This window comes from Otolemur garnettii, unplaced genomic scaffold, assembly GCF_000181295.1.
Source record: "Otolemur garnettii isolate 467f Iridium unplaced genomic scaffold, OtoGar3 scaffold00119, whole genome shotgun sequence".
Classification (NCBI taxonomy): domain Eukaryota; kingdom Metazoa; phylum Chordata; class Mammalia; order Primates; family Galagidae; genus Otolemur; species Otolemur garnettii.
The window spans coordinates 5292272-5303347 of record NW_003852514.1 but is presented as its reverse complement, the minus strand read 5'-3'; the positions used below and the strand labels follow the sequence as shown (position 1 = coordinate 5303347).

Sequence of the window (11076 nt, the reverse complement as noted above, 5' to 3'; positions counted from 1 at the left end):
CTCTGTCTCAAAAAAAAAAAAAAAAAAGCTGAGTGGAACAAACACTCAGGGTCCCCCACTGTGGTCCCCTGTGCTCCCACCTTTGAAAATTCTGTGTATCTTGTCTCTTTTTCTCTCATTGTTTGTAACTTTACATCTTAAGTCAACCACCACGAGATCCACAGGTCCTAATGGACCCTGCTTCTAGGGAGGGACCCTGGCAGATCTGTGTATGTTGAACCATCTTTAAAACCCCAGGATAAAGCTCATTAGATCATGGTATATTATCTTTTCATGTGCTGTTCGATTTGGTTTACTATAACTTTGAGGATTTTTGAGTGTGTGTTCATCAGAGAAATTGTCTTGTAGTTTTCTTTGTTGGGCCTTATCTGGTTTTTGTATCAGGATAATGCTGGCCTCACAGAACAAGTTACAAAGAATTCCCTCCACATTGATTTTTTTGAAGTTTGAGAAAAGTAAGCGCATTCTTAGTTCTTCTTTAAAGGTTGATAGAATTGAACATTTAAACCATCTGGTTTTGGGCTTTTCCTTGTTAGGAGACTTTTTATTACTGATACAATCTCATTACTCATTATTGGACTGTTCAGGTTTTCTCTTTCTTCCTGGTTTGATCTTGATAGTTTTTCTTTTCTTTTCTTTTTTTTTTAAAGACAGAGTCCTACTTTGTTGCCCTGGCTAGAGAGCCATGGCGTCAGTCACAGCAACCTCAAACTCCTGGGTTCAAGCCATCCTCTTGCCTCAGCCTCCAGAGTAGCTGGAACTACAAGCACCCCTTATGACACTTGGCTAATTTTTCTATTTTTAGTAGAGATGGAGTCTCTCTTCTGCTCATTCTGATCTCAAATGCCTGGTCTCAAGTGATCCTCCTGCCTGGGACTCCCAGAGTGCTAGGATTACAGGCATGAGCTAGATGCCCCACCAGCCTATATAACTGGGAATTTTAAACTGTTTACATTCAAGGTTGTTTTTGATAGGTGAGGACTTACTCTTGTCATTTTGTTAATTGGTCTCTGTTTTGCATATCCTTTGTTCCTCTCAATAAATTATTATCTTTGTCATTTTCTGTGGTGGTAATATAATCAGCCACTGATAACCTGAATGGTCATTTCATGCAAGGCACTGCTGGTCAGGCCCTAACAAGGCTGGATGAGCAGACATGCCAACATCTGGAGATTATTTAATCATTTCCAAGGCCTACTGTCATAGATAAACTGGGGAACTGGACTCCAAGGTCAAAGACCTAGGGCACTCTGGGTACCCAGTGAAGTCTAGAATAACTATAAATTTAGACTAGAATTAAAATGCTTTTCTTTTGAGACAGAGCCTCAAGCTGTCCCCCTGGGTAGAGTGCCGTGGCATCACAGCTCATAGCAACCTCTAACTCTTGGCTCAAGCGATTCTCCTGCCTCTACCCCCCAAGTAGCTGGGGCTACAGGTGCCTGTCACAACACCCAGCTATTTTTTGGTTGCAGCCATTGTTTGGCAGGCCTGGGCTGGATTTGAACCCACCACCTCAGGTAAATGTGGCTGGCGCCTTAGCTTTTTGACCCACAGGTGCTGAACCCAGAATAAAAATGCTTTTAAGATATAATCACTTTAAGAATAGGAATATATTATATAACTTTGTAACCTACAAGGAGGAATCTGTTTAAGGTACGATAACAACATTCCTGAGGTTTACTTTTAATGTGAGAATAAAAGCAACAAAGGAAAAGAGGGAGCAGAGGAGTACTTTGGGAAGATATCTGGGCTGCTCTCCAGAATTGCCGGCTTTTTTGTAAATAAAGTGAAACTATTAATCTCTCACTCACTTCACTGTAGATTGGCTTGGGTGACAAGCCAACAGACTCTTTGGTCTGGTAACAGTTACATTTGATTCTTTTTTTTCATTTCTGTATCTGTTCTACCAGTGAGTTTTATACTTTTTATATTTTTTAAATTTCAAAGTGTTAAGGGGGTAAAAGTGTTTATATTACATGGATACCTTTTATGATCCTTAAATTGGGGATTTTTGTGTACTTATCATCTACATAGTGTTCATTATACCTGATAGGTAGGTTTTCGCCCCTCCCCTCCTTTCCCTCTTCTCAATTTCCTATGACCTTTATATCTGTGTCCATGTATGCCCATCAACTAGCTCCCATGAATGCTTTCTATAGTTCTCTCCCCACCCACCATACCTAGTACATTAAAAGTGCTCAATCAATGCTTTGATAATACCAATAACATAACTAGAAAGTGAGTGTAATGGCTGGCTTGCAAGACCAGCCCCTTGAGCCACTGTGGGTGGGCTGGGGAGCAGCAGGGTTGAGAAGCAGGCTCTATGGGGCAGCCCTGCTACTGTCCTCCAACACAGAGCTCAGTTGATCCCCCATCCTCAAGGGTAGCTCTGTTGTAGGCAGTTGGACGCCATTGAGCCCACAAGTCTGGGGGCCTTGGAGAAGTTGTTGGTGGGGCAAGGAAGGAGACATAGTTTTAGGGAAAATCAAGGAATCACTCTCTGGTCTGACAGGGATTTTTGCAGATTGTCTATGCTTTTTTGCTTTTTATGAAGTCTATCAACAAGACAAGACCAGGTGGATACAACAGGAAAGGCAGAAAACTGGCCAAGGGAGAACAATTTCTTTCTCCTCTCACCAGTGGACAGCAGGCAAGGGGGCAGTCTCTGGAAGGGATCCAGCTCAGAGTGGGTTTGCTGCTCCCACCTGCATAGCATCAGGTTGTTGTGTTGGGGGTGCTGGGAGCTTCATCCTCCATTTTTTCAGAGGACCAACATTTAGAGCTAGAGGTCCAGACCTTTCCTGGCACTACTAAGAAGGAAGCATGTGTCACAGTCAGATAAGATGGCCATAGAGAATAGAGGCATGGTAAGAAATGGTGGAGAGGGAGGAAAAACAAGCAGCCCCGTGCTGATCTTAAGGTCCCTTCTCTGCCTTTTAGGGTACCAGGGATAGACCCCAGAATAGGAATTCTGCAGACCAGTCAGTCTTACAAGCACATTTTCTGGTACTTAAGGAGATTTGCTCCTGATTTTCAGAGACAGAAATTTGCCCATCCTTGAGCAATTGCAGTGAAGTAGTATGGAATTCTATGGTGTTGACATATGTATCACATACATATATATTATACATATAGAACATAAATATGTACACACACACACACACACACACATATATATGGTGTTAGCTGTGAGCCACCAGGTCTCTTGGACATTTGAATTTGGGCATTTTAACACCTTGATGTGAGAGACTGACTCTTCTTTACATTCTTAAGAACTCCTGGGTTCTTAAGCCTGACAGAGCCTGACAAAAGATAAAAATCTTATTCAGGGCTTGGCGCCTGTGGCTCAAGTGGCTAAGGCACCAGCCACATACACCTAAAGTGGTGGGTTCAAATCCAGCCTGGGCCCGCCAAACAACAATGACGGGTGCAACCAAAAAATAGCCAGGCATTGTGGCGGGTGCCTGTGGTCCCAGCTTCTTGGGAGGCTGAGGCAGGAGACTCACTTGAGCCCAAGAGTTGGAGGTTGCTGTGAGCTGTGATGCCACAGCACTCTACCCAGGGGGATAGCTTGAGGCTCTGTCAAAAAAAAAAAAAAAACCTTATTCAGCAAACCCATAAGCTTCTGACAGAGGGAGAGTTAATATTCATTAAGGATCAACTGCTTAAGATCATGCATCTCCCTGATCTCTGTGATTCACAGAAAAAACACATTAGTTCACAGTTGGCTTTTTACATCTGCTGTCCAGTTTCTGACCAGGGACTCACCTTGGAAGCATGATATCTGCATATGTGTCCTACATGGGAGCTTCTTGTACCATAGGGCATCTTTTTTTTTTTTTTTGAGACAGAGCCTCAAGCTGTCCCCCTAGGTAGAGTGCCGTGGCATTACAGCTCACAGCAACCTCCAACTCCTGGGCTCAAGCGAGTCTCCTGCCTCTGCCTCCCAAGTAGCTGGGACCACAGGCGCCTGCCACAACGCCTGGCTATTTTTTGGTTGCAGCCGTCATTGTTGTTTGGCGGGTCCGGGCTGGATTCAAACCCGCCACCTTAGGTGTACATGGCTGGCGCCTTAGCCGGTTGAGCTATAGGCGCCAAGCCCATAGGGCATCTTAAAACAAGGTTTTTGACCTAAGAAGCCTGTTCTCCAGCCTGACCTGAGTCTTTAGAAGACATGACAAGCTGGTGACATTCCCCGTGGGAGAGATTCCAGGGGATTTTCAGGGACAAGCTTGTCTGAGTGGTCTGGCAGGAACAAAGCCCACCTAAGGTTTGCAGTAGGTGAATGGTAATTTACAATGGGGACCCAAAAAGGGTGCTGATTTTACTTTTGCTAATATACCTCCAACAGAGAGGGCAGGCTTGGGAAAATTTTAACTGGACTCAGGAAATTCATCAGTTTCTTGGGAGTCATAACCTAATACAGTTGAAAGACCAGAGTATTGTTACTCCTCCATGTTAATTTGGGCCTGAATATTCTCCTCTGACCTGTGTCTAACATCTGAATCAGTCTCATTTTCCCCAATGTGAGTCACTGTGTATAAAGTGCTCTGTGATGCTGAGTACAAGAGCACTGTGACAACTGTCTGAAGTACATTATCTCAGGCATGTGGCATTGCCCCTGGCAGAGTCCCATGCAGACAGCCTTCTAAGAGGATTACCTTGGAATAGCATTCTCCTCACCTATTAAGATTTATTGTGTTTAAGTGAAGACCAAGAGACAAAAATTTTCAAAAGGAACTAGGCCCAAGGCACCCCCCAAAGTAGTCTGTGGTAACGGGAAGACTCTAAATGGGGGACTCTCACACAGGAAATGAAGATCAGGCTCAAAGTGCTTCATCCTTTGCTAAGGAAGTGATGATGTGAATAACCTCAGTTATTCCACTGGGAAAGCTTCTGGCAATAAAGTTGATTTGAGTTTCTGGAGCAAATCAACCTCCACAGTCATGTTTGGTTGACCCTTAGTGTTAGGTCTGTAGACTTCTTTCCAACCAGCCTACAAAGGCTCCCTGTCCAATTGGGTCACTACTTCTTTACTGCTTCTCTACCCACTGCTTCTACACATCCAAGCATCACTTCCAGCTTTATAACCAACCTAGAAAAGATAAGGCCAAATTGGCTTGAGCAATTTGAAGTGACTCAATCTTTCTCCCTCTTTGGAGATGTTATTAGAATTCTTTTCTCTCCCTTTTCTTTAACCTAATCTCTCCCCTCCCTTTGAGACAAGGTCTTATTTTGTTCCCTGGACATAAGGGTAGTGGCATGATCATAGCTCACTGCACCCTAAAACTCCTGGGCTCAAATAATACTCCTGCCTTAGTCTCCTGAGTAGCTAGGATGACCAGTGCACACCACGTCTGCCTACTTCTTCTATTTTTGTAGAGATAGGGTCTTACTACGTTGCCCAGGCTAATCTCTAACTCCTAACCTTGAGCAATCCTCCCACCTCAGCCTCCCAAAATGTTAGGATTACAGTCATGAGCCACCAAAGCTCTCAACTGTAACGGCAAATGTGTTGCATCAGAAAGCTAAGAAAGCAAGCCAGTCATCCAACAATCTATTCTAATTTAAGGCTCTAAAGAACTATTTTTTTTTTTTTTTTGAGACAGAGCCTCAAGCTGTCCCCCTGGGTAGAGTGCTGTGGCCTCACAGCTCACAGCAACCTCCAACTCCTGGGCTCAAGCGAGTCTCCTGCCTCCGCCTCCCAAGCAGCTGGGACCACAGGCGCCCGCCACAACGCCCGGCCATTTTTTTTTTTTGGTTGCAGCCATCATTGTTGTTTGGCGGGTCCGGGCTGGGGATTCAAACCCGCCACCTTAGGTGTACATGGCTGGCGCCTTAGCCAGTTGAGCTATAGGCGCTGAGCCGGCTTAAAGAACTATTAAGAGCATCCATATCTTCTGCTCTGCCTAGAAGAATAAGGAGATTTATATGTCAATTATCATTTAGAGTTATTAGGGAATTGCATTTTTATTTACATTTAAAAGAGTCTTTCTCCTTTTTTGTTCTGGTCTGTGATGGCTCCCATGGACTTGGTGTAGGCTTCCCAGTGGGAGGAGAAGGGGGTGATGAAAAACCTCGTGACATAGAAAAGAATAACCCAAATCTCTTCAGGTTTTATAATTTTGGTTTTGCTTCTAAAAACACAGTCATCTCTCATAGGGTGTTATGTGCTTTATATGCTGACATTTTCCACTTGCTGCTTCTAGATGTGAGAGGAGGAACGCCAGCATGTGGCACTGCAGAGGAAGACTGATGGATGGAAAGACTCCACTTCTGACACTGCTCTCAATTCCCAGGAGTCTACCAGGTGAGTGAGCTGAGATGCCTCAGGATATGGTTCTGTAGCAGATAGGGTGTGAGAGAAGCCCACTCTGCCCTGGGTACCCAGGTTGGCACTGAGTATTAAAAGGCAGGGGACATATGGTGAGGAGCTAGGCTGAGGGTCCCCTCCCCCCGCCCCTGTGGCTCCACAGTAAGCAGTGGCACCATTTGAGGCTAGGGAGGGGAAATGTGCAGGGCCCAGCCCTCCAGGAGACCAGCAGTTAAAATGGGGCAGAGGGACCCATTCCAGCATAACCAAGAAAGCTGCAGATCATAACAACAATGGCTGCTGATATGGCATTAAAAACATGATGTCAAAGTTACAATGGCTGAGAATGGTACCAACATGCTGCAGCTGAGAAAATGGGTAACCAGTGTTTGTTTGAAGAACAGATGACGCTCAGTGAGTGGCTCAGCCAACAGTTCAGAGGTTCGTGGGAAGACCTCTCTGCCTGGCTAGCTTCTCTTGCACAATGTCTCCTATAAAACCACCGAGGCATTTACATAGCATATTTCTGTGTCCACTCTCTTGCTACTCTGTTGTACCTGGAAGAAAAAAGCAGAGGGATTGACACCCTCACTTTAATTAGTCACTTCCTTTCAGTGGGAGCAGAGAACAGGACTAATGTGGAGAATGTTGCTGCTGCTTCTTGTCAAACATCTAGGACTGATAAATGAGTGAAACAAAGACTTTCCCTGGAGCAGGAGCATGTCATTTGTAGCTATTAACCCCAAGCTTGGGGTCCTGTTAATGCTCCACAGCTATCTTCTGTGGAAGATTTAATAATACAACAAACTCTCTCCCTTTAATTCTCCGGACCTACAGTATGGATCCAGCGAGGATAGAGAAGATATACAAAGGCCAGTTTGGAGTAGTTACTGTGGGTAGGCTGCCCAGCACATAAACTTCAGAACATGGGCTTGGCCACTTCTCTTGTGACCTCCTGGACTCCTTGATTATTTACCACAGGGAGATCATCTGCCTTGTGTGGTTGTGGGGAAGACTAAATAGGTCTGTATGTAAAGTACATGGGGCATGTGTGGCACCCACTTAGGCCTGTGCATTTATCTCCGTTATTGTAACAAAATCTGATGCCATGAGACTGTAAATTAGAGAGATTTGTAGTTAGAATATGCACTGGAAAAAAATCACTTTTGGTATGTCTAATACATCTCATAATAAGTAATAAAATTAATAAATTAAAATTTAAACTCTAGCCAATTAAAAATCATTTTGGATGGATGCAGTAGCTCACACCTATAATCCTAGCACTTTGGGAGGTAAAGAAGGGAGGATAGCTTAAGGCCAGCTGTTCAAGACCAGCCTGGTAAATGATTACAAGACTCTATCTCTACAAAAAAATTTTAAAAATTAGGTGCATGTAATGGTGTGCACCAATAGTTCTAGCAACTTGAGAGGCTGAGGCAAGTGGATCACTTAAGCCCAGGATTTCAAGGTTGTAGTGATCTATGATTATACCACCATGCAGGGAGGACAGAGTGAGATCTTGTCTCAAGATAAAAACAAAAAAATCACCGTTATTCAGGAAATCCCAAGGAAGGAAATAATGAGATCCATAAAGTCTTAAGAAAAATATAAATTGGTGGCTCGGTGCCTGTAGCACAGTGGTTATAGCACCAGCCACATATACTGAGGCTGTCAGGTTTGAACCCGGCCTGGGCCAGCTAAACAATGACAACAGCAACAAAAAAATAGCTGGGCATTGTGGCGGGCACCTATAGTCCCAGCTACTTGGGAGGCTGAGGCAAAAGAATCGCTTAAGCCCAAGAGTTTGAGGTTGCTGTGAGCTGTGATGCCATGGCACTCTACTGAGGGCAACATAATAAGACTGTCTCAAAACAAAAAAAAAAAGATAAATATAAATTGGAAAATCCACATTCCATTCTGATCTCTTCAGACAGAAGTAACAAAGTAAAAGACTCACTGGAGATGTACCCTCCCCCAGCACCACACACTGAGATCCGGCACCATTCACAGGGCTGCTGTTCCTGCTGCCTGGGCTGCTGTCACACTAACCCTTTGATTAACACACAGTGATGATTCCTTGTGCTTGCTTCACTGACCACAGATACCTCCGTGCTAGAGCACACATGGCTGTGCCTGGTTGAAGGGGTCAGAATTCTACCACTCTGGGCCTAGGAACTAGTGTTTAAGCAGAGAGTTGGCAGCGAGGGTCTGTCAGTGAAATAGCAACACATTGCTGACTTCTGAGCCTCAATCAGCAAAGTGTTTCTCACCTTGACTGGCCTTGGCCTTGGATACCCTGGATGTATTGAAGCAGATATCCTTTGTTTTGTGCTATAAACCTTAGACTATAATCCAGAATTTTCTCGGTGCCAGATTCTGTTGAGTCCATTCCTGGCTAATCACTGACTTTGCTGGCCTCAAGGGCAGAGCCTGGCAATATTTTAGGGCCAGTAGCAGCAGCTGGTAAGTTATCCAGGAGGTTAAATTGCTTTTATCTCCTCCTCCCTTGCTACAGTCAAAGAACATGGTAGTGAGAGAGCCAGGAGTCCAAGCCCAGGGCACAGCCACTGCACACATCAGCTCAGCAGGAGCAGTAAGATGTTTGTGGGAACTGTGTAGCCAAGAAACATCAGCTCAGAGCAAAGGTACCACCTAGAGCTGTCTGATGCAGCCATAGCACAAAGTAACTACAAAGAAGATGCATACTTCTCTCTGTCGGCCTTGTAGATGTGGGCTATCTCTGGTACCAGAGGGTCATCAGGGTTGGGATCACAGAGCAGGGAGCAGATGGATAAGAGAACTGGGAAGAAAAGAAAAGGTGGGTTAACTATAGCCATGAGATTGTGAGTTGCCCCTCTGAGCCTCTCTGAACTCACATTCTCTATGGACCAAGCAGGTGTCTTTCCTTCAACGTGCCAATCTAAATTGTGTGCTTGATGCTCTACTAGCTCTGCCCCATGTGTCAGCTGAAAAGTAGCTATGAACTTCACAGTGTAGCCCCAGGCAGGCTGCAGCTCCAGCAGGTGTGCTAGGACACCTGCCTCCTCGGTAAGTCTGGCTCTCCTTCCCCTTCTCCACTGATGTGCCCTGTCTCAGCCTCCAGTTAGCCACTCCACTGGTGTCTACATCCCATACCACACACCACCTCTGTTTGGTCCCAGAAGCCCTGTTTCCTGATAAGGAAACAGGAGCTGAGAACAATCAGGTAACCTGTCCAAAGTCACAGACTATGAATACTCAGTAAATGGGTAAAAACCAGATTGTGCACCAAGTGGGTGTGACTGCAAGGCAAATGCATTCTCCTGCTCCTGTAGGCCATCAACACAAGGAGAAGGAACTCCATAGAAAGAACTATGGTGCCCAGACAGAAATGTGAACTGCCATTCCTGGCTTTGATCTTGATTCACATGACTCCAGATAAACTGGCTCTGGCCAGTTCATCAAAGTCCTGACCACAGTTCCCCACAGTAGAGCTACAAATGGGAGGGGCAAATTGTCTCTCTCAAGATCCTCAACCTTCCTTCTACTCTTCCGAGCTTGGAGTCTGACAAAAGAAGGGTTGCAGACTCACCTCCAAGGCCACTCAGACCCACCCTCCAGCCCTCCTCAGAACTTGAGTGCCCACCCCCTGCCGCTCTGCTTCTTCTTCTCTCCCTGACCCTATACCTAACACCACACTGACCCTGGCTCTGCTGGCTCAGTATCAAGACCCTAGGAGCTGATCAACTGTGATGACTGCCTTCCTCCTTGTACTCCTCCCTGGCCTTGGGCAGTGGGACAGAGATACACACTCAAGGTTCCAAGTAGAGGGGTACTATTTCGGCAGGATGTTGGACTGTTTTCTGGATGCTTGAGCCTGGTGTGCCTGCTCTGCCTCCACAGTGTCTGGGTTGGGGGCTCTGTCCCTCTAGATCGACCATCACTTCTGCAAGGCCTCTTTAGCCTTCCCCTGCCAGCTTCGCTGGAGCCTTGTGGCCTTTCCCAATTGCCCAAGGCTCTGCTGCCTGGATTGTCTCATTCTCCACTCCTGGCCTATTTCTTGGGCTTGGGGACTCTATTTCTCTTAGGTTGATTTTTCTTTTTTTTTTTTTTTTTTTGAGATAAGATGTCACCCTGGGTAGAGTGCCATGGTATCATCACAACTCCTAGCAACCTCCAACTCTTGGGCTTGAGTGATCTTCTTGCTTCAGTTTTTCTACTTCTAATAGAGACAGACAGGGTCTTACTCTTGCTCAGGCTGGTCTCCAACTCCCAGAGCTCAAGCAACCCACCTGCCTTGGCCTCCCAGAGTGCTGGGATTACAGATGTGAGCCTCCATGCCTGGCCTAAGGTTGATTTTTCATCACCTACTCATACTCCACCCAACAGCACATGGTACTTTCTATGTTCAGGCTTTCTATCCACACACAGCCCATGCTCAGCCCATCTTAGTTCAGAAGGAATATCTACATTTCTAAAGCATGGTTTAGATTGGTTTCTTTAACCTCACCCAGAAACCTGTTTTCAACACCACTTATTTCGGGCAGGGAGTCCCTGGGAGCAGGACCTGTATCTCTTTCTTCAGAGCGGACTCACAGTCCTCATTGGTACTTGTTGGGTGAATTAATGAGGGAGAAGGTAATGTAATATTTGCATTCCTTATTTTAGATAAAAAGTATAATCAGGCTCGGCACCTATAGCTCAACCGGCTAAGGCACCAGCCACGTACACCTAAGGTGGTGGGTTCGAATCCAGCCCGGACCCGCCAAACAACACTAATGGCT

At 45.5% G+C, this 11076-nt stretch overlaps 1 protein-coding gene across 5 annotated transcripts in view; it reads right to left on the bottom strand.

Moving 5' to 3' along the window:
* Nucleotides 1–11076, bottom strand: part of UBE2D4 (ubiquitin conjugating enzyme E2 D4 (putative)) — a 46490-nt gene that overhangs the window by 13290 nt on the left and 22124 nt on the right. For 2 of the 5 annotated variants that reach the window (XM_023517726.1, XM_023517724.1), the window contains exons 6-7: nucleotides 9020–9113; nucleotides 4252–5095 (exon numbers count right to left, since the gene is read on the bottom strand). In XM_023517726.1, the coding sequence (XP_023373494.1) occupies nucleotides 5026–5095; nucleotides 9020–9113 (164 nt within the window). In that variant the 3' untranslated portion in view covers nucleotides 4252–5025. Of the gene's footprint in view, nucleotides 1–4251; nucleotides 5096–5951; nucleotides 6871–9019; nucleotides 9114–11076 lie in introns of those variants that run through there. The other 3 variants (XM_012809983.2, XM_023517725.1, XR_002775191.1) reach the window with 2 other exon arrangements.